Source organism: Penaeus vannamei, chromosome 7 (genome assembly GCF_042767895.1).
Source record: "Penaeus vannamei isolate JL-2024 chromosome 7, ASM4276789v1, whole genome shotgun sequence".
Lineage (NCBI taxonomy): Eukaryota > Metazoa > Arthropoda > Malacostraca > Decapoda > Penaeidae > Penaeus > Penaeus vannamei.
This window is the reverse complement of record NC_091555.1, coordinates 19,020,921-19,044,920: the sequence shown is the minus strand read 5'-3', so window position 1 is coordinate 19,044,920 and position 24,000 is coordinate 19,020,921. Positions and strand designations below refer to the sequence as shown.

The window sequence follows — 24,000 nt, the reverse complement described above, 5'->3', positions numbered from 1 at the left end:
ACAGAATAAAACAAAATAAAAAGTAAAATAAAATGAATACAGTCTACCCACTAGATTCAGCACAGAATCCCTGAAAACCAGCGAAGACAAAGACGACTGGCAGAATAAGAGAAAAACAAAACAAAACAAAAATGGAAGGATACGCCCAGGGCAAGTTCGAGGACACGGCCGAACGCCAAGACCTGCGTCACGGGAGACAATAAAGGTGAGATTCCGCTGAAAAAGAGGCACTCGCGGACGTCGGAATGCGGAGGGTCAAAGCCAATGGAAAATAGAAGAGAGAGAGAGGTAAATGAAGCTGGGGGAAAAAAGGTAGGAACGACTGGCTCTTTCTCTCGCTTGCTCTCTTTCTCTCCTTCTCTGGCGCGCGCGCGTGTGTGTGTGTGTGTGTAAAAGAGAGAAAGAGAGAGAGAGAGATTGAGAGAGACGAGAGAGAGAGAGAGAGAGAGAGAGAGAGAGAGAGAGAGAGAGAGAGAGAGAGAGAGAGAGAGAGAGAGAGAGAGAGAGAGAGAGAGAGTGTGTGTGTGTGTGTGTGTGCGTGTGTGTGTGTGTGTGTGAGTGTGTGTGTGTGTGTGTGTGTGAGTGAGTGTGTGTGTGAGTGTGTGAGTGTGTGTGTGAGTGTTTGAGTGTGGGAGTGAGTGTGTGAGTGTGAGTGTGAATATGAGTATGAGGTGTGTACGAGTGCGTGTGTGTTCTCCTCGCAGCCTTGAAGAAGTTCGTGCTATTTGCTGGCCAATAATCACCAAACTTCGGGAACTGAAAACCAAGACAAAGTCGCTGTATATCTTGGCGACAATAGCGGTTATTGCAAAGCAGAGCCCGTGACGCTCCTGCATGTTGAATCTCATAACATCCCCTGCAATGGTGCAACGCAGGTTATTGTCTTTCGTAATGACAATAAGCGCAGGTGTTTGATCGGGTCACCGGCTCTCATTGCGATGCTCAAACAGGAAGCCTCGTTGTCAAGTTGCAAGAGCCGAGAGACTAGATATTAATCCCCTTAATTATATTGCAACCTAACTGAGACCACAACCAAATCGCCTTCTCCCAACCACAACCACACTAATAACCCCACAACAACCGATTTGATCACGAGCTCCTCTCATACCCTTTTATTCGCCATTCACCACCTTACAACAAACCCCACCAGATTGCTATCCAGAAACCACATCCACCTCTTCGTTCAACATATGCAATACGATCATCAAGAAAACCCCACCACCTCACCCCCCCCCCAACCTCATCATCGGGCAGCCACCTCTGACCACACACCACAAGCTGGCGGCTTCACCACGCACCAGGCGGATGAAGAACATTGCCGAGCGGAAGGTAAACAAGAGAGGTAAAGATAAAGAAGGGAAAAGGGGAGGGAGTAGGAGAGAGAGAGGGGTGGAGGGAGTAATGAAGGAGGGAAAGTGAAATATCGGTAGAGATAGAAGATAGATAGATTAGCATAGTTGGTTATATAATTATATTTAAAAAAAATGTTTGGCAGACAGACAGATAGATAGACTAATAGATAGATAAATCGAAGAACAAAAAGGGAAAGCGAGAAGGGTGAAGAAGGAAAAGGGTGCACCCAGAAATACACATTTCATATATTTGAAAATATTAGCATGGGAATATGTTCGCCCAAACGATAAGATGATGATGATGATGGTGGTGGCGATGATAAATCTAATGAGTGGTGATGGTGATGATGATAATGATGGTGATGAAGAAGATGATGATGATATTGGTATTGATGATGCTGGTGCTGATGCTGCAAACAAGTGTAACATCAATTATGTTAACTAACGAACATCAACATCAATAAAATAGAAAAATAAATCAAATACAAAAAAATCAGAGCCCACACTAATCCAACTAGAAAATACATAGCAAATCAAAGCCTAATTCACGCACCTTCACTCCACCAAAGGGGCGTCACACCCAGTCTACCGCCATATTCAGCGCAAGTCTCCCAAAGAGAGCGTTAAAAAATGTGCTTACAAAAGTCGCAACGCAAGTGGGGGGGATGGGGGGGGAGAGGGAACGGGACTGAGAGTGAAGGTGGGGGTGGAAAGGGGGGTGGGCAAAGGGGAGAGAGAGAGAATTGAGGGCAAGAGAGAGAGAGAGAGAGAGAGAGAGAGAGAGAGAGAGAGAGAGAGAGAGAGAGAGAGAGAGAGAGAGAGAGAGAGAGAGAGAGAGCGAGAGAGAGAGAGAGAGAGAGAGAGAGAGAGTAGAGAGAGAGAGAGAGAGAGAGAGAGAGAGAGAGAGAGGGAGAGAGAGAGAGAGAAAGAGAGAAAGAGAGAAAGAGAGAAAGAGAGAAAGAGCGAGAGAAAGAGCCGAGAGAGGAGAGAGAGAGAGAGAGAGAGAGAGAGAGAGAGAGAGAGAGAGAGAGAGAGAGAGAGAGAGAGAGAGAGAGGGAGGGAGGGAGGTATGTATATGTTTACCTCGTATATATGCATATGCATATGCACATGCACACACACACACACACACACACACACACACACACACACACACACACACACACACACACACACACACACACACATATATATATATATATATATATATATATATATATATATATATATATATATATATATACATGTATGTGCCTGTGCGTACATGCGTGTGTGAGTCTGTGCGCGCAAGCGTGCGTGCGTGTCTGTGTGTGCAAATGAACGACCAAGATGTGAATGCATTCACGGTATGCAACTATTATAGTCAATAACGCTTGTGAATATTCGGCGTAATATACATGATAGCCCTATTGAATAATTCAACACATGAAAATAATAATGACTGCATTAACGGAAACACGACACAACAGAGGCAGGCTTGCGAATATGACCGCGTAGATATGTCCGCGATAATCAAATGAAGAAGCGGAGAGGCAGGGAGTGGAGGGAGAGAGGTCGCACGTACTCACCGCCAGCTCTCTCTTTCGTCCCGGGACAAACATCTTACCTGCAAGAGAAAGAAAACGTGAGCATACAACAGAAAATGGGAATGTCTTTTTTTTTAAACGTTCTCCAAAGGTAATTATTCATACAGGTTTAACGTTTCTTTAAAGATGTGAAATACGTTCAAATCATATATCCTCAGTCCATTCCATCCTGTGATAGCCAATTACGTTCAGCTACTTTCTCCAGCGGCATTCCAAAACGCCTTTCGACCAAACTGCCATTGGGGAGACAGTTGAACGGCCGATGAGAAGCCGCCAGTGGTTAAAGCAAACTCCCAAGACAAAAGGCTCCCATACTGTCCGTGATGGAGCATGATTACCATACTAGCCCAGGCATGAGGACTGCTGGAGAACCCCGTCATCAGTCACTGCCACGTCAGCGCTGTCAGCCTGGACAATGCTCTCCTGACAGGTATGTCACTCATGAATCTAAGTTCGCAGCTGACACGGCACAGGCCCACTCTCACACTAAGAAGCGTGCTGTTTTAGAACCTTTGTCACATTTCGTTGAGACATGCGCCGTGGGAGATAACCAGATGGTCTATCGTACTGAAACCACACTGAATTTCATCAAAGCCTTGTTGCATCCTGTTTGCCTGGCAGGACAGCCTTCCATCCCAGTCCTTGCCGCCTATTCACCGCTCAACCTGCTGCAACCTCGAGCAACGACCCCCGCCCTCCCCTAAAACCTCACGAGCTCCGGGTCAGGAAGATTACCCGAGTTCAAATACCCGCCTCGCATTTCTCCTTTTCAATATAGCAAAACCGTATGCAGAATTAGGACGGCAAAATCCCGGACGTTTCCAGAGGGCTTAAACCCCCGCTCACGAGTGAACGGCTTCGGAACTAAAATTCGCTTGCCTGAAAAGACCTGACCGGAGCCCTCAAAGGATCTCTTCAGCATGCCAAAGGAAAAAAGATATGCATATATATATACCTGCGATATCAAAGCAGACGATAAAGACGAAATAATAATACTGTTGATATCGATAATAGTAATACTAGAAATTATAATGATCAAAATCATACTACTACTACTACTAGTAATAATAATAATAATAATAATAACAATAACAATAGCAATGGCGATAATAACAATGATCATAATAATAATGATGGCAATAACAATTATTATGATCATAATGATGATAATACCAACGACAACAACAGCAAACAACAATGATGATGATAATGATGATAATAATAATAATAATAATAATAATAACAATAATAATAATAATAATAATAATAATATTGAAATAATAACAAAAATAATAAAACGATAAATAATAGCAAATATTGACCATTACACCGTTCCATGGATGCAAGCGGTCATGCCTGATCCTTTGTTTCTTCCCCGCTGACTCCTCGCGTCCATCCCCCGCCCTCACCCTCTCCCCCTTCCCGCCCTTGCCCTCACCCCCGCTCTCGCCCTCCCTGCTGCCACTCCCTCGGCGTGATGTCGTGGCCGCTGCATGAGCCCCAGGTAGTGCCCCAGTACCCAACACGTTTCGCAACTGTCACAATAACAAAACCCTCGGCAGGTGGTCATGCCCGACAGGGAGTTTGCCCGCCTGCCGGTCTGGCCTGCTTTTACAGATGTCCAGTGGTAAGCATCAACCTCTAACAAAGGGAAGATCAATCATAAAGCCTGTATGACGAGACGTTATGTGAGGGAGCCTGGTGCACGAAGGCGATTGTGGGATTTTTATTCGAAACATTTTGTGTGGCGACCAGAACGAGTCTCATAAAGAGACGATGTTCTAAACACAGGTACATGGAGAAATATCATATATATATATATATATATATATATATATATATATATATATATATATATATATATATATATATATATAAGAATCAAATTAATAATTCAAATCTCTATTCCAACATAGACTCGATTTTCACTTTCACCGAATCATCACTAATTCGTCATTCTGCATATCACACGGCAAATCACCAGTCAACTACAGTCTTCACACACAACCGCGTGCGGAGGCGTCTCAGGAGAGGTTTTCACCGAATCACTTACCACGTAAAGGTAACTGCACACGGAAACAGCTCCGAATGACCTCACTTGATGAAAGGTCTCCCTTACGGTGACCCCGCTTAAACCTACGGGATGTAAGCGTACATAATCTCCTGAGGCGTCTTAGGAGAGATTAAGAGGCTTTCTCTTCATCTTTTATTCCTTCGCTGATTGAGGATTTCAACTAAGCAGCATGACGAGAGCAAAATGGACAAGCGCACCTGTTCCTATTGTCATTTACGAACGGGTCGTTGTCGAACACAGCCAAAGAAGCGTTACTCCAATCCTTTACTTTTTTACTTACTAATCTCTTCTGAGACATTACTGAAAATCATACCTACAGATGGTACAAATACCCAACCCGCTCTGACTCTGACCCTGTCTGCCCGTCTGTGCATATATCTAAATATATGTCTCTGTCCGTCTGTCGTCTCTCTCTCTCTCTCTAGCTGTATGTCTCTCTCTCTCTCTCTCTCTCTCTCTCTCTCTCTCTCTCTCTCTCTCTCTCTCTCTCTCTCTCTCTCTCTCTCTCTCTCTCTCTCTCTCTCTCCCTCCCATGCACAAAAACATACACACCACCAGAAGAAAGACTAGAGATATCATATCTGTAAGTCACAAGCCGTGACGATTGGGTAATGATGACGTCATTAATCTCACCTCGCGATGAACTCGCCCTGAATCACTGTCTCAATGGCGGGGTCGAGCCTTTAAAATCACACATTACGCTGTGAGACAAACAAACACTGTGCTATTCCTCTGTCAGTTCCGCGATCCCGACAAGAAACTCGGACAAAGCATGTTGCGCAACTCGAATCAGCTGTCATGTGTTTTTCTTCCACTAACAGAATATACGGAAAAGTGATTCGAGAACAGAGCTCTTTATTTCGCTCCAACTATGTTCGTCTAAGCCAAGGATTTCAGTGCAATAACCAAGGAGTTCTGTTGTAGTGAGCGTTTTTTTTTTTTTTTTTTTTTTTTTGGGGGGGGGTGACAAAGTTTGGCTGTTTGGAAGGCTTATCAGCGAGGACTGGGCCAAACAGACAGAAAACAGTGAACAAATATACGCGATCTTCCCAAACAAACATAACGGGAAAAACAGTAAACAAACAAGTGAGCAACAGAGCTCTTTGGCCATAATTGCACAAGCTTACACAGCGAACTCTCGCTTTCCCTTTCTCGCACGCGAACCCATACACCCCCTCACACACAACCATATACATACACAGACACGTACGATGATACACACACACACACACACACACACACACACACACACACACACACACACACACACACGCACACACACACACACACACACACACACACACACACACACACACACACACACACACACACACACACACACATACACACACACACACACACACACACACACACATCACGCACACACACACATAAACACAAACACAATAATTCTCTCTCCCCTGTGTATACAAAAATATCCCTCCATTACAAACAAAGAGTATAACCTCCCCTCCCTTCCCCCGCCTTAAAATACATAAATAGGGAACAACAGCGTACGTGAACTACTCCATTCATAAAGGGAGATGGGAAGGCACGGCAAAATATACACTCCCGCCTCTCCTAGTCTCTTATTTCTCTTTATCTCTTTCTCTCTCTGTCCCTTTTTACCGTCAACGTGAATGCGAAAAGGGGAATTGAAACGGGGGGATTAAAATTGTCCTTTGGCTTTTTTATTTGTTTCGTTTTTGTTTCTCTTCTCTGGAGGTAAAGAGGCAGGGTAGCTAATGGAAGCGACTGTTGTAATCTGTTAAAAATGGTCTCAGAATCCATTTCCGGAGACAGAATCTTGAATAAGACATCAGCATTCTTGAAGATCACTGCTGGAAGAGACATTCTAGGGGATGTCAGAGGAAAGTGTGAGAGGGAGAGAGAGAGGGAGAGAGGGAAGGAGGTAAGGAAGGAAGGAAGGAAGGAAGGAAGGAAGGAAGGAGGCAGGAAGGTAGGACCAGCCGGAAAGAGAGAGGAAGAGCAACAAAAGAAAGAAGAGAGAAAATGGTTAAGCGGGGAAGATACAAAATATAAACACCCCAACGCAAACAAAACCAATCTTCCCCCCCTTTCCATATTCAAAAGATACGTAGCAGAATACCGCATGGCAGTAGCATCCTCACACACCCTTACGATGCTGATTAATTATTCTCTCGCTTCTCGCGTCGGCCACTCCCGTTTTCTTTATCACTCTTTTTTCTTTTTATATATCAAGTCTGGGGCGGAACCGCTGAACGCCCTGCCAACGAGTCCCGCTTTGTAATGTAAGGTTTGACCCTGCGAAACCCGGGCCTGACTAACGGCAGCATACGAATCGCGGCATCAGCCCATCCACGCCGCCCGGCCTGTTGTATCTCGGTTATTTACAGGCTGAATAACTGTCACGATTACCCGATTCGAAGCACGCATCAGCGTCGCCGTCCTACTCGAAGAGAAAGGCCGTAATAAGGATGGTCGGCGGTAACTAGTCCATTTCTAGTAATGAAGATCCTGCGAGTCTTGGCTGACGATGCGCGGCGAGGCGGAGTTAGGGCCTCTGGCTGTAAGACCGCGTCTTGGGTCACTGACAGTTTGCAGAGGTCGTTTGCGGTTCCCTGCGGTAAATAAAACGCGCCGGACGTCCATGTCCTGGCCAGTGTGTCCGAGCGGCGAAGTCCAGGCCTGCTAGATCACTCTGGCCATGAGTCGGCGTTTGGATGTCACATGGCAACAATTCAGGTTTTTTCTCCTCGTCTGTCCTTATTTATCTGTCTATTAATTCATTTGCTAAAGTAAATCGAAAAAAATACTTCACATAAAAAAGGGGGGAAGGGAGGGAGAGGGAGAGAGACGGAAGGAGAGAGGGAGGGAGGGAGGTAGAGAGAGGTAGGGAAAGAGAGAGAGAGAGAGAGAGAGAGAGAGAGAGAGAGAGAGAGAGAGAGAGAGAGAGAGAGAGAGAGAGAGAGAGAGAGAGAGAGAGAGAGAGAGAGAGAGGGGAGGGAGAGATGGAGGGAGAGATGGAGGGAGGGAGAGAGGGAGGGAGGGAGATAGGGAGGGAGGGAGGGAGGGAGGGAGGGAGGGGAGGAAGGGAGGGAGGGAGGGGGAGGGGGAGGGAGGGAGAGGGAGAGGGAGAGGGAGAGGGAGAGGGAGAGAGAGAGAGAGAGAGAGAGAGAGAGAGAGAGAGAGAGAGAGAGAGAGAGAGAGAGAGAGAGAGAGAGAGAGAGAGAGAGAGAGAGAGAGAGAGAGAGAATCGTAAAACCCACGAACCGCGACAAAACAGAAGAGCAAAGGCATGCGCATGGGCGTGCGTGTGGGACGATTTCTCAGCGTGGTAGTTGGCCAAGCAGGTTGAATTCCCTGATAAAGTTAGCAACTCCAATTTAAGGGAGAGAAGACTTCCCCTGGAGACTGGCGGCCGAGGCGCTCGCCCTGGACAAGCATATTTTTTTATCGCTTATTTACGGCCGCGGGAGGAAGACGGGCGAGAGTTCCAGGGTCCTTTCGACTCCCACGTCCGCCACGTGACTCGGGGATTTAGAGTCGAGGAACCAGGAGGGAAAGGGAAAAAGACGAGAGGGTAGGATGGAATAATGCACAAGGCAAAGAGAAGGTAAAAAAAAACAGATGAGGGGACACGAGGGATGTTTTACAAGGGAAAAACAGCACTCCATAAATTATTTAGTAATATGAGTAAGGAGTAAAACGTTTGGGTAATCTCTGTCTCTCTGACCCCTCGAACGGTGAAAAGTAATGAAAGTAATCAGAATTAAACCAAATCACTTCAAAGCCTCACCTCCTTGATCAGGCAGATCGCGGGAAGGAATCCGGAGATTGCAAGCTGATCACCTTTCCAGCTCTGGCGATGCCTTTGTGAACAGCGGGCACTTTGATCAACATAACCAATATCGGTTTTCTCGGATCAAAACAGAAGAAAGTAAGGGGAAATAGGATGAAACCCTACAACGGTTGCGCGGATCCCTTTGAAAATCACTATCAGGAATAAAACTCCCAGAATAACGCAAAATAAATAAAATCAGTCTCCCATTTTTATGTACGACAGAGGCCATTATATTCCTCTTTTTCTTAGTTAACGGAGATTTAAGACTGGTAGCGCAGTTAACGGAGATAACAGAGAGGCTTGGTCGACATCTTAACGTAGACTTTATCTTCGACAGACGCGATTACATATATTCCCTGCACTGATTATGCGAATTTCTTTTTGTCTTCTGTCTTTTTTCTCTTTTCTTCTCCTTTTTTCTTCCTTTTCTTCTTTTGTCCTTTTCTTTGGACTGTCTGACATGATATCGACAGGCCTTTGCGAACCAGCTAAAAGAGAGAAAAAAAGAGAAAGTCTTGAAAAGCAGACACGCTTTGTTCTTGTTCTCTCCTCTTCGCACTTCGTTCTTATTCTTGTTTTTCATATTCCTTTTTTCTGCCTCTCTTTGTTTTAAGAAGTTTGAATAGCCCAACACGCGGCTGATGAAGGGAGAAAGGATGAGCCCCAAGGGAAGGCACGAACATCATTAGTGAGCTGTAGCGTGTAATCTGATTCTCCGGGACTGACACTCCTTCCTGCTTCCCTCTTCCATCAATGAAAGTCCTTCCCGTATTTCCTTCGTCCGTCTCGCTTTTCAATTTCGCGGTCTTCCGTCCGCCATCTTTATGTTTTATCATGGCTGCACTTGAGTCTCAGTCTCTCTCTCTCTCTTTCTTTCTCTCTCTCTCCATATCTTTATGCTTCTCCTTCCCGCCATATTTTTGTTTTATCATAGCTACACCTGGAACACACACATGCACACACACACACACACACACACACACACACACACACACACACACACACACACTCTCTCTCTCTCTCTCTCTCTCTCTCTCTCTCTCTCTCTCTCTCTCTCTCTCTCTCTCTTTCCGGATGAATGCACTCGTGAGAGGAGCACACATAAACATCGTTCCACTCCCACAATCAAAACAAAAGAAGCTCATTATACTCCTTGTTGATGCAATTTACCTGCGTCAAAACTCCTTTACCTTCGCCTCTAATTGCATAATGGCTGTGCGGTATTGTAACCCAAACTATTTCTTAGGCTCGTTTTTACGCCGCATTTATCTCATTGAGGTGGTTTGGAGGAACATAAAAAGGTATAAAATAAATAAACATCTCTATGCTACGACGCGAGGTTCGCCTTTTTCTTTTCTCTTCCTCGCAATAATATGCTTCGATTATCTATTTATTCATTCATCAATCTATCTGTGTATTATCTCTTTATCTATTCATATTCATAACCATTTATTTACTTATTTTTCGTTGTAATTAACTAATGAAGGATCTCGTCTACCTATTACCGGTTTCTACCTGCAACATATTTTTTGTATGACCTTGACCGGAGGTGAAGGGGGTGGTAGGGGAAAGGTAAGGGGGGAGGGGGGAGGGGTCGAGTCAGAAGACTCCTGAGTTGCTTTCCTGGCAGGGAAGCGCATTATCGAAGCCTGCCTGCCTGCCTCTTTCTCTCTCTCTCTCTCTCTCTCTCTCTCTCTCTCTCTCTCTCTCTCTCTCTCTCTCTCTCTCTCTCTCTCTCTCTCTCTCTCTCTCTCTCTCTCTCTCTCTTTATATATATATATATATATATATATATATATATATATATATATATATATATATATATATATATATCACCTTCACCTTTTGTTGAACTCAGCGTGAAAGGGAAATAAAGTTAAAAGCTGTAAAATACTTCGAATGTCATATATGAAAGGGAGAGGGAGAGCGAGAGGGAAAGAGAGGTGGAGCGGGAAGGGAGATCCACCGGCGAAGTAAGGAAGAGGCACGCGAATATCCATATACTCTGAATTATCCAAACTTTACCGATTAAGGGGAACCTCGGGGGAGAAGAGACCGAGGAGGGGAAGGGAACGGCAAAAGAAGATTTACAAGAATGTCAAAAAAAAAAGAAAAAAAAACGAAAACGAAAAGAAATAAAAAAGTGGAAGGGAAGGGAGTGGGGAAAATGGCGAGAGGGGGAATATACGAAAGAAATAACCCAAGAAAGTAATAACTAACGAAGACCAGAAGACAAACCCAGAGGCACTTCGAGACATGGCCAGAGGAAGGACGCTGGTGAATCCAAATGTATAAATCCAAAAGTTTAAAATGAGTTAGCAGAGCAGGCAGCCTGTGGTGGGGACTCGCAAAGGGGAGGGCGGGGAACGAGGGAGGAGAAGGTAAAGGAGGAGGGGGTAGGGGTAGGCAGGGGAGAAAGGGGAGAAGGGAGAGGGAGAGAATGTCTGGCAGGGAAATGAGAAGCGGCGGATTCGTCTTAAGCCTCCCTTACCCTCTCCCTTCCGCTCTTACTCCTTGTCGCGCGGGGAACTGTTCGCGGGATGTCGGCCGGAAATAATGTGAAGGAAATATTTATGGCATATAGAAAACCCAAATGTCGGTCGCCATCCTCGCGTATGCCCAGTGTCCGGGAAGAGTGAGAGAAAGAAAGGGAGAAGGAGAGAATAAATGAGAGTGTGTGTGTGAGAGACAGAGATAGAGATAGATAGATAGATGGAGAGAGAGAGAGAGAGAGAGAGAGAAGAAAATGGAGAAAGAGAAAATGAATGAGAGAGAGAGAAGAAAATGGAGAAAGAGAAAATGAATGCGAGAGAGAGAGAGAGAGAGTAAGGTGAAGTAAGGGTGGATGCTCTCTCTTCTCTTCTCATCGTCTTTAATCTTTCACAAAAGAAAGTCTTCTTTTGGAAATTGTTTTCTTTCTATATTCTAGAATCTCAGAACAATTATTTCCTGCCTTTATAAGTCTCGGGACACAGTCCCACTTTCACAGGTTTCTCAGAGTGCACAGTAAATCTCTAAGCTGAGAGACTCTTCCATTTCTAATGAAAACAAGGATTTGGCTTTGATGCATCTTCCATGTTCTCGAGGCCAGACAACGGACGCTAAACAGCAAGCGGAAGAGAGTCGAAACCTCGGTCGAAAGCAGACTGCTTCAAGACACTGAAAGCTGCTTCGTGTTTCTTGTCAGTGGGTGCTTTCTTACTTGATCCTATCCCTGCAGCGAAAAACTTAGGTATTCTATTTTCTACTTTCTATAGTACACTTGAAATGTGGCCAAGACGCTGACAAATTCAGATAGAAAAATATTCGTCTTTCCTACCTGGAATACTAAGAAAAGACAGTGAGACAAGGAGACAGAGCGAGGAAGAAAGAAAGAGAGGAAGAGAGAGAGAGAGAGAGGAAGTGAGAAAGAGAGGAAGTGAGAAAGAGAGGAAGTGAGAAAGAGAGGAAGTGAGAAAGAGAGGAAGTGAGAGAGAGAGAGAGAGAGAGAGAGAGAGAGAGAGAGAGAGAGAGAGAGAGAGAGAGAGAGAGAGAGAGAGAGAGAGAGAGAGAGAGAGAGAGAGTGAGAGAGACGACGCTCCACTCCCTTCGCCAGCCATATGTTTCCTCCCACAGGTGGCTCTTGCATTTATAAAGTAGATCCCGCTGCACTGATTTATCGACCGAGAGATTCCTTCTACAGGTGGTTCAAAGGAGTGCCCTTCACGCTGCCCAAGTTGCTCCTCCTCCTTCGAGTTCGAAATATTTCTTCGATACTTTACTTTAACGAATAAAAATTTTGAAATAAAAAACATTGAAATCATTGAGAGGAGGAAGAAAATGAAGATGATAAACAAGCAAAATGACTCAAGCACGCAAATCGGGCGCAGACAGCAAGCCTTTAAAATTTAACCGTTTAACATGGAAGATATGCAAATGAGCGCTCCTCCTCGGCGGGGGCTTTGTGGTTATTAAAACTCCGCTTGTGGGCCGAGAACGGTCAATATTCCATCCTCGGAACCTTTTGCAACAGCCCAGGGTTGCAAAGGAAACGGCGGTGGGGGAAACACGACGTCGGGTGCAACAAGAGCCGAAAACGCCTTTCCTTAGCGCGGCATTTTTGCCCTTGGGGATTCTAGACGTTTAGCACCTTCTTGCCTCACGCCTTTCATTTTTTTCCGGAAGCCACGGCCGAAGCAAGCCGCTGGCCCCTCCCCCCACGCCCACCCGCCCGCCCACCCTCCGACCAGCATTCTCCACCTGGCTTACCTGGAGGGAACATCCATCTCAGCTCCCGCCTTCCCTCCTTCGCAAACGACGCAGCAGAGAGAATGGAGAAAGGAAAGAAGGAGGGAATTAAATCTAAAAACTCCCTGGAGCAGAACGAAAATAAGAAAGAAAGAATAATACGAACGAAATGTTGAGGAAATACGAGCTGAAGGTACAGTTAATGGCGATCCACGACGGCAAGGGCATGTGAAAGTCATTATTGGACGAAAACATCAGAAATACATCAGACGCGGGATATGGAAATAACGAAACAATTATAAAAATTCTCTAAACAATAATCTTGATAGTAGATAAAACACACCTCCCCTGCAGTAACTGAATGCAGTTATCTAAAATAAATAAATAAATAAATAAAATCCTATATGATAAGATTTCTATTTTTTCTTATCCCGACCTCTCTCCTTCACACCTCTGCCTTCATCTTTTAGCCCGACCTTTGACCTAGGATGCGCGTCCAAAGCAAGAACTAAAAAGAAAAGGAAAAAAAAGTATAAAAAAGATCAGGTAAAGGAAATCAATACCTTTGGGTCAATAGAAGTCAAGGAGCGCTAAGACGCCAAAGAACACGTCCAGGTAAGCAAAAGAGGAACCGAAGAAATATTAAAGGTGAGTTTTCGGCGACCCGACATCACCTCATTAACTTTTTTTCTTCTTTTTTATTCTTGTCTTTTCTTTCTCTACATTTCTTCATCATCCCGCTCTCGCAAAAGTTAGATTCGTGAGGGAATCATATTCCCAGCATTTTGTTTGAATCGTCAAACATTCTGATCCTCCCTCTGAAAAAAGTTTCCCCAGTATTTCAATTGTAATTTGCATAAAAATGTTTGGTAATAAACCACTGATTATTCCACATTCATTCTGAACGTTCACCATCCGCCATGATTTGCAAACTTTCATCATTCTATACCATAAACTATTATCATTCTGTTACGAGTATTATTTCATACTGTGTTATAAACGTCGACGACTATTACCACAATAAACTGAAAATAAATGTACTATCACTCGTAACTAACGGACTATAAAACGCTTCAAAACGAGCTTTACATTTCCCCTGCCCCACCGCTGTCAAAGTCAAAACGTAAATGTACAGAATAGTAGTTGGTGTAATGACAATTTCAATAATAATGAAAACAACAACAACTGCTACTTCTACCACTACTTCTATTACTACTAAAAATAATGAATAATCAAATAAAAGAGAGAAAAACGCCCACACTGAATCTCCGCCGCACATAAAGCCAGGCAAAACCTCCCTAGCCTCTGACGTTCAATAGAAGAGAGACAAAGAGACGCCGTTGTTAAAGTGCCGTTGTAATAAATACTCAAACACAGCAGCCGGGGTATTAGACGGGACACAAGGAAGACACAGTTCCGAGGGTTTTAGCATACAAAAAGACACGGAGGGGGGGAAGGGGGGGAATATAGTCGGAATCGTCGGCCAGAAGACAATGGGGCTGTTCTCTCTCTCTTGTTACGTACTAGACCACCCTTAAAGAGTGCCCTATCACCCTCCCCGTCTTTTCTCTCTCGATATACCTGCCATATGATGTCTCAACCAGATGTCACCTCGAGGGAGATCAAATCCATGAGATGTGTAAAACGAGAGTGAAGAAGGGAACTAGGAGAGTAATCGCACTGAAGAATAATAGGCAGCAATGAGAGAGAGAGAGAGAGAGAGAGAGAGAGAGAGAGAGAGAGAGAGAGAGAGAGAGAGAGAGAGAGAGAGAGAGAGAGAGAGAGAGAGAGAGAGAGAGGGAGGGAGGGAGGGAGGAGGGAGGGAGGGAGGGAGGGAGAGAGAGAGAGAGAGAGAGAGAGAGAGAGAGAGAGAGAGAGAGAGAGAGAGAGAGAGAGAGAAAGAGAGAGGCTTCCCTCCTGCTCTCTCCATAAATAAGTTCTTAGCTCATTTGTAAAAAAAGATAAGCGATCTTATCTCCCAACCATTAAAAGAAAGACCTGACTGAACCCTCAGTTGTAAGACTGACTTCTTAGTCTTTATGGAAACGCAGGAAGGCCGATTTGTCCTAAACAAAAGAAGCAAAAGAAAGTCATTTGGACTTCGGGCGACTCAAAAAGAAACGCGAGGAAATTGGTCTTTCGGTCCGACGGGAAAATCCATATCAATTAGTACTCTGTAGAGGGAGGTAGGGATGGATGGATGGATGCATGGAGGGAGGGAGGGAGGGAGGGAGAGAGGGAGAGGGAGAGGGAGAGGGAGAGGGAGAGGGAGAGGGAGAGAGAGAGAGAGAGAGAGAGAGAGAGAGAGAGAGAGAGAGAGAGAGAGAGAGAGAGAGAGAGAGAGAGCAGACCCCGTAGCGCAGATGGGAAGGCTCGCTCATTATTTTTAATACTTCCCCAAGAGACACAAGATGATGCTGATAAAGACCAGAAAAGGTCACGACACCAACATACAAGACAATTACTGGTCACTGTAATGAATATTTATTTTTTACGGGCAAACGAACACAAAACAAATTCTTTAAATCTTTCCTTCAATTTTCTTCTCTTTCGCTGTACCAAAAGGCTATAATCGATGACTAACAAACAAGCAGGCGCAATCAGACGCCCGCGACGCCCACACGAAACCGACCATACGCCCACGCGAACACACACGCAATCTCCGTCGCCATCGCTACGCCACGCTGGTTCGTGAGGCCGAGCTTTCATTAGGTCACGGAGGTCAAACGCTTTTACCGCCGGGGCTTTTGGTACAGCCCGTGGGTGAATTTCAATTTACATTTTTTCTTATTTTTTCTCCTTTTCCCTGCCCTTTTCTGCCTTTTTCTGCCAACGCTCGGTGTCCTCTCCCTTAAATCTTTCTAGCCCGCCGCGCAAATGGCCCTGTGTGGATCCTTTGGCCATGGACTGACGCCAAGGGAAATTTTATTGTGTTTTCGAAAAACAGGATGTGACCACGCGGTTCCGTATTATGTATATGGTGGTAACTCTGGACTGCATTAATGCCGTGAACATGCAGCGTCACGAGTACCATAAACACATGACTGCATGCGTGAATATACTCTCTCTCTCTCTCTCTCTCTCTCTCTCTCTCTCTCTCTCTCTCTCTCTCTCTCTCTCTCTCTCTCTCTCTCTCTCTCTCAGAAATGTTAAATGTTACGAATCTTAATTCTTTTTTATTAATTTTCTCTCGGCAAGCTTCTGAAAACCGAAAGGGATTAAAATCTCTTCAGGCCATTCGATTCAACAGTTCGCCATATCCCACGACCCCATAACCCTATCCGTTTTTTCCTTATAAATCCCTTTCCTCCTACACGAGTGCGCGAACAAAACTCTTTCTAGACAATTATATTTTTTATCTTTTTTTTCTCTCTTTCTTTGTGGCGTCCGTCCGGACACGAGCATCACGAGGGTGACCTGTAATAAGAAGCAGTAAAATGTCTCGTGGGGCCTCTCCTCGGGGCCACGTCACAGACAGGCCCGGTTCGTGCACTACACATCACACCCAGCTAAGAAATATTGGCACTTCGCTCTGTTCCTCTCCACCCCACGGAGGAAGGAGCGAATTCTTTCGTCTCTCTCCTCCACTCCTTCGTTCCAACCTCAACTAAACACCCTTTTGTCCCTTTTTTTCTTCTTGCATTCTATTCCCATCAACACTCCTTCAAACCTCTCACCCTGAATTATCTTTTTTTAAGAAGAATTCTTCCGTACGCCTGAGGAATAGAATTTGTAAACTCATGCACAATAAAGACATCCTGCCTTTTACCGAAGGTCGAAATCTCGCATTTGCTCGTATTTATCCATATGTCTCGTGGCCTCTTTGAGAGGCTAACGAGAAACGTGAGGCGTGCGTGACCTTACTGGACGACACCTGGGAAAAGGGGTCAGCAATCTCTCTGGGTCACTGAGTAACCGGGTCACAATAGCATGCACCGAGATTAGGTGCGTTTGCCTGTTAATTCCTCTTGCGCTTTGTCTGGCCATCTATCAACTAAAAATCTGCAATGCGTTCCGCATAATCAAACCTCCAGACTATTATTTTCTAGACTCTCCCAAACTACATACCGGGAAAGAGATTCTACCACAACAGCCACGCTCGGTGAGGAACATCCACCACACTCACGTCACGACTACCGCATACACGGTGACACGACCACTGTCACGACCAGAAAGGACCCAAAATTCTCACACAAAGACCAAGAACGAGTAAGCCGGAGAGACGGGGCGAGGCGGATAAGATTTCACGGTACGCTTGGCTAGGGTACATCTACAGACCAGGCTACGGTGCATACATCATCATAATAATACTAAAGCTGTATGCATATAGTGTTTCTTCTTGCCTCTCGAGCTGAGGAAGTATTCGGATTTGTGTTCGTATTCTTAGGAATTGTATTTCCTCCATTCGTCGTGGGATATGGATTCTCATACACTCCATGGTAAGGATTGTACGAAAGCGAAAAGAACAATAGCGCAAGATGTAAAAACGAGACAAAGGAAGAGAGAAGGGAATGCGAGAAGCACACAGAGTAGAAGAATAAAAAGGGCACGTGAAAGGCTGAATGGAAGAAAGAAAGATTAAAAAAGAAATGCAAAGAGGTCGAAATAAAAGGATAATGAGCTAGGCATTTCACTCATTTTGCGCAGAAACAAAAGGAAAATGTCGCGTGAGAGTGTGATTCTAACGGCTGTGTTTGTCTTTGTGAAGAGGTTTCTACCTAGAAATACGCCTTGAATACCATGATGAATATATACAAAATGCCAGATAAAAAGAATGATGATGAAGGTGAAAGTGAAGATGAAGATGACGATGATGATAATAATGATAATGAGAAGGAGGAGGAGGGGAGAAAGGGTATGACAGGGGGGTGAGGGGGATAAGGAAGGAGGAGGAAGGGAGGAGAAATGGAGGAGGAGGACTAAGAAGAGAATAAAAATTATATAACAATAATAATGCGGATAATGGTAACAGCATACTTAATACCTTTATAAGACAATAACATTAGCAATAACACCAGCACCTATAACGGAAAAAACGTACAGGAACATTCTTTTTGTAAATAGGATTGCTAAACAAGACAAATGTAATATAGGCCTACATGCTGCATATCTCAAATAAAACAAAAAATAAAAAGCAAGCTGAACACGCATCCCTTACCCTCGAGGGGGAACGTGCTTAAAATTGTATAACTAACAATTTCCTAAATAAGTCACGAAAAGCTATAAAGTCTACTCCAGTAAGATTAAAGCCTGGAAGTTCCTTTAATCTTGGAAGAAGCTACTTTGAAAAGTTTGCTGTTATTAGCTTCGTTATCCTTTGCGTTGTGTTTTCTACTGTGGCTCTTATCTTCGTTATCCGCATAACAACCACATCTTTCGTCACTCTGCTTGTAAAAAAGAAAACAACGGCATCTGACCAGCGAAAAAACGTGAGAGACAGACAGACTGTTGGACGGACGGACGGGCACACCAAGGAGAGGGTGAGGGAGGGAGAGGAAGGGAAGGAGAGGGAGAGGAAGGGAGGGAGGGAGAGGGAGAGTGAGGGACAGAGGGAGAGGGAGAGCGAGGGGGAGAGAGAGAAAGAGAGAGAGAAAGCCAGAGATATCAGAAATAACATGAGGATGATAAGCCCTCTTCACGATCGATTTCCAGTTGAACTACAGAAACTTTCAAAAAAGAAATAAAAAGTATATTCCAGGACGTCCATTACTTATCTTCCCTTAATTTTCGTTCTTATCTGATTTTCTTAAACTGGACCAACTATAACAATAATGATGAAACAAGAAATACAAGACCTTTCCAAAGCGTTTAACATGAATTTCCAAAATGGAATTTTGTTCTCGTAACTCAAAACACTTGAGAATTCTACCTCCCCCCCACCCCCTCACCCGAATTTCCAATTTACCCAAACTGTCTACAGAAAGAAAAAGAAAAAGAAAGGAAGTGGAAAAGTCGTATGAGCCTTTCTTTCTTTTTTCAAGTTGGTCAAAACCAGCAGTCAAACCCACCTGCGTACGAAAGGCCTCGGGGGATGGGGTTGAGATGTTGCCTATTGCTTCTCTTTTTTATTTATTTTTTCCAAATATAGGTGGCTCTTATCTTCAATCCCTCTCTATCGACCGCCATCCACGAAAGGAAAAGGGGGGGGGCTACAAGTGGAGTTTCATGGGGTTAGAATCTTTACGTGTACAACAGAAACAATATCATTTTATTTGATCCCGGCTTAAAGGTTCTCAATGCAAAGGATTTGATCGTTTCGCCCTTGTTTTGTACAAGGGATCTCAATTCTTTCGCCGATACGGAGAGCGTAAGCACTTTTGTTTTTCAAACTCGGGACTGTTCAACAAAGAATTACAATTCTAGCTTATCTGCATGCTTTGGCGTGGTACACATTTATCTGTCTACATCTCCACATTTATATCAATCTATTATCATGTATATCTGTTTATAAAAAATATATCTTATATAACTGACCATATACAAGAAATCTATGTACGTACTGGTGTACCACCCGAATGCACCAAAATAAGACTCAAAGTAAACAGCAAGAAAAATAAACGATAAAAATCATTGCAAACATGACGACAACAATAGCTGTTTACCAAAGAAGCAGAAACTGCAGAATTTTCACTTTCCCCATTTCTATACCCACCTCTTTCCCCCCCTCCACCCTCTCCACTTGGGCAAGTGTAAGGAGTGTTTAGAAAGTCAATAACACTCTCGTCCACTCTTTTGTCGCCCTTTCACTCCCCGCCATATTGCACGTCACGGCTACATGTTGCATGTGTCGTGATAAGAAGGACCAAATATTGCTGCTGTGTCTGCTTTGGACGAGGGGGCGGTCATCGGAGGGGGGAGAGGGTGACTCTGGTTGCTATAGATCTTAAACGGTCTACTGTTATGTGGTAATTATAGGTGGAATGAAGACAGAACTGGAACCTTAAAAATGGTATAGTACAGAGGAGGAGAAAGAGAAAGAAAGAAAGAAAGAAAGAGAGAGAGAGAGAGAGAGAGAGAGAGAGTGAGAGAGAGAGAGAGAGAGAGAGAGAGAGAGAGAGAGAGCGAGAGAGTGAGAGAGAGAGAGAGAGAGAGAGAGAGAGAGAAAGATTCAAAAGCACGTGTCAGTACACAAAGGCCGCTCCCTTGGCAACCAAAGGAAAGTAGCGGTGGGTTTGCTGTCTGGAAAAAAGTTTTTCCTTTCAGCTAAGAAGTAATGGTGCATCAGAGGAAGTACGGGGTGGACAGCGAAGGTGGAAGGAAGAAAAGGCAATTGCCTTAAGAAACGAGCTGTTGGAAGGGTCTAGGACGTGGATAAAAAATAAAAAAAGAGTAAACAGGAAGAAAGAACAGAGCGAGAGAGAGAGAGAGAGAAAGAGAGAGAGAGAGAGAGAGAGAGAGAGAGAGAGAGAGAGAGAGAGAGAGAGAGAGAGAGAGAGAGAGAGAGAGAGAGTCAGAAAAGAGAGGAGAGGAGGGAGCAAGCAGAGTAACAAGGAAGAGGCAAGGCCCGCGCGTGGCCCTTAGTCCCCAACACTGCATTGGTCTACTTTAAACTAATCTTGTAGAGGATTCCCAACATTAATCTCACAAACGTCAGTCTCAAACCCGCCTAGGGAAGGACCGCTGCTACGCTCACGTTCCTGCCGAGGTCTCGAAACTGCAAGTGTAAATGGCCGTTTGGCTGAGGGTTTTTTTTACGTTTAGTTTAATTATTCATATTTCTTACATTTAATTCATCTATTTATCTTCGTCCCTTCTCTATCTTTCGGTAGAGAAGAATATCTAAAAGTTGCTGGTTTATCTTACCACACTCGATGCAATTCAACAGCAATATAACGAGGCATCGGACATTTCCTATTTCCGGAAAAGGACCACAAGGACCCCATACAATTACCAGCGAGAAGAAACATAAACAGATGTATATTGGAGAGATAAGCGCCTCACGAACGGCCAAAACAAGGGTATTCCAGGAAAACCAGCATGCATTGTATATCATCGAACTCCTTACATGCGGACAAGAGGACGAAACCGAGCTGCCTAACATGTCCCCCGGCAATTAGTTCAGCTGAAAGAGGCATGTTAAGCTAAATACCCTGGGTGTTTTACACTTTGTAATGTGATGAGGACCATTTTCTATGTAAAATATTTTGTGTTTACGAAGACCAATATTAAATTCATTATGAAATGGACAAGCAGAGCACGGTAAATCTGTAATTAAAAAAAAAAGAAAGTACAAACTTAAACTTTACCAATTCTATAATAAACACAATGGGAAAAAACTAACGTCACAATACACATAAAAATTCCACAACAAAGTCTACATCAACAGCAGTCCCACACCCAGCTTCCGCCTCGGTAACCAAAACCTGCCGAGAGTACGACACCCAGACGCCCATTCTACACTCAGACGCCCATTCCGAGTCCGCGACCAGCATCGAAGTGCAACAGTCGCGCAACAAGAGCCATCGGAAGTCAATGGCTTCAATTACGGGTCGATCATGCAGAAGGGCAACGCGCGAACAGTGATGGTCGTTCGCGCTTAGTGATGATCCCGTTCGCTAGTTGTCGCGGGGATGGCGTAGTTGGCGTGGTTTGCGACAGGGTGCTATGTGGAAGGATAAAGAGAGGGATAGACTATATGGAGATAAAGACGGAAGGGGGAAGGAGGGATGAGAAAGATATGGGGAGATAATGATGGGAGGGAGGGGAAAGAAAGAAAGAGAATCAGAGGAAGAGGGGAGCAGGAGCAGAGAAAAGACAAAAAGTGAGAAAAGAAAAGAGACGAAGGAAAGAAAGAGAAGCAGCGAAAGGAGAGACGAGGACAAAGAGGGGAAAGGCGGAACGTTCCCCTCGGCGCCTTACAAACGGGTGTCCAGCACGGCACCCCACGCTCCCCCTCCCTCAATGGAATCTACGGAGACCTTTGCGCCACAAGTGCCTGAGAGACAAACGGCGAGGGGAAGGGGAGGCCGACCCCTCAGACGCGAAAGCCGTTAGTAAATATTTGCTATTACCGACATGAAAGAGGGAAAACCAGAATAAGGAAAATGGATGTAATTTTTCTTTGTTTTCTTTGATTACGTGATCGTTCTGGGCTGTGGGAACGTAGAGGGGGTGGGGAGAGGGAAAGGGGATGGGGAGAAGGAGAGGGAGAGGAAGAGGGGATGAGATGCGGGAGGGAGGGGAGAGAGAGAGAGAGAGAGAGAGAGAGAGAGAGAGAGAGAGAGAGAGAGAGAGAGAGAGAGAGAGAGAGAGAGAGAGAGAGAGAGTTACAACGAAAAGCTCATGAGTGGGCGGAAGAGCCACGTGACGGCCTATCAGGACTGTTTGATTACGTGCCGGTTTCCTTTGTTTCCTTCATGAAAGTTGATTGGCTAGACACGAGGGGGGGCGAGGGCGAAAAGGGGGTGGGGGTAAATGAAAGACAAGAAGTAAAGACGGAGACGAGGGACGGGGCGAAGGGGAGCAAGAGTGTGATTAACCATACGAGAAATAGGAGTAGTAGAAGTAGTAGCAGTATAATAGTGGTAGTAGTATAGTAGTAGTGGTAGTATAGTAGTAGTAATGATGATGATGGTGGTGGTGGTGGTGGTGGAGAACGAGGATGAGGAGAGGGAAGAGGAAAGGAATAGGACGAGGAAAAGGAAGAATAAGAGGAGGTGGAGAAAGGATGAGGAAGAGGAAAAGTAATAATAGGAGGAGGTGGAGAAAGGATGAGGAAGAGGAAAAGTAATAATAGGAGGAGGAAACGGAATATTCGAGGGAGAAATACAGGGGTAGTAAGAGAGAAGGGTCACTTTGTAAGAGCAGGACCGCCTCAGCCACCGGAGCGAGCGCCTCCCCTCGGCGAGGATTCCCACCGGGCAAGGGGAAGCCTTTATTCCTTCGCCGAATCATACTATTGACGATTCCGCTGACGTGGGAAGGACAGGAAGATGAGGGAGACAAGTCAGCTCGTGGGAAAGATAAAGTCTTGATTAACATCTGTTGCTTGTGATGTATATAGGCACGCGAAGCTATAATTATAATGTTCTTTATATCAATTTTAACATTAATATTCTTTAATGATAAATATGTTCATCTGCTTCAAGATATTCGAATTGCTGCACAAATGTATAACTTCACTTTCTACGACCTTCACTATTTTATCTGATTAATCGCATTCAATATTCTCAAAAGTACAGACACTTTGCCTTTATCCATGATTATAACTTCATCTCATGCGTAAACACGCACCATGAGACCACACTCCTGGGAGCACTTGCGTCCACGCCGTCGGTGGGACAGCTGGAGAAACACGTGCAAATGCCATGGGATTATGCTAATTACCCCAGCCTTTCAAAGCCCAGAATCCTGCACGTGCTCGTCCATTTAAAGAGATCTGAGATAATCAAACCTCGGATTAAGTGGCCTTTAAATGTTTCCTCGGTAGCTGCTGTAACTTTCGGTATTCTTAATGTTATTCTTGTATTTCTCTCTCCTTTTCAAACACTGGCTCTGTACGCAGTGTATAAAATAAAAATGAAATCAACACTCTTCGGTATTACGTCTTCGTTCTTTCGTCGAGCATCCTGAATCCTTAAGAACTTAAGATCTTCGGCATCACTGCTATCCCAGGGGATCAGATCGCCATTGTGGTTGCTGATCCTCCTCAATGGCGGGGAATATTTTGAAAAGGGTGATGTATGGGGTGTCTCCCGGGCATGGGGGAAAGGGAGAAAAGAAAAGGGGGGAGGGGCGAGGGCCAAGAGGGTGTTTGTATGGCAATAAATCAGAATTATGGTAATGCGGCCACTTATGCTTTGGTATTTTACGTTTATTAACCTCTGGTAATTCCCTTAATGACTCTTTTTATGGCGTTTATTATCAGCGCCAGTTCATTTGTTTTTCTTTTTGACGTGGTAATTTATGTCAAAAGTGATAATGAGGTCATCTTAG

At 44.6% G+C, this 24,000-nt stretch overlaps 1 protein-coding gene across 1 annotated transcript in view; it reads right to left on the bottom strand.

Moving 5' to 3' along the window:
- Window positions 1–2,647: 2,647 nt before the first annotated feature.
- LOC138862215 (protein sickie-like) overlaps window positions 2,648–24,000 on the bottom strand; it is a 309,916-nt gene continuing 288,563 nt past the window's right edge. Inside the window, exon 7 of the mRNA XM_070123602.1 lies at window positions 2,648–2,958. Coding sequence (XP_069979703.1) covers window positions 2,771–2,958 — 188 coding nt within the window. The 3' untranslated portion in view covers window positions 2,648–2,770. The remainder of the gene's footprint in view (window positions 2,959–24,000) is intronic.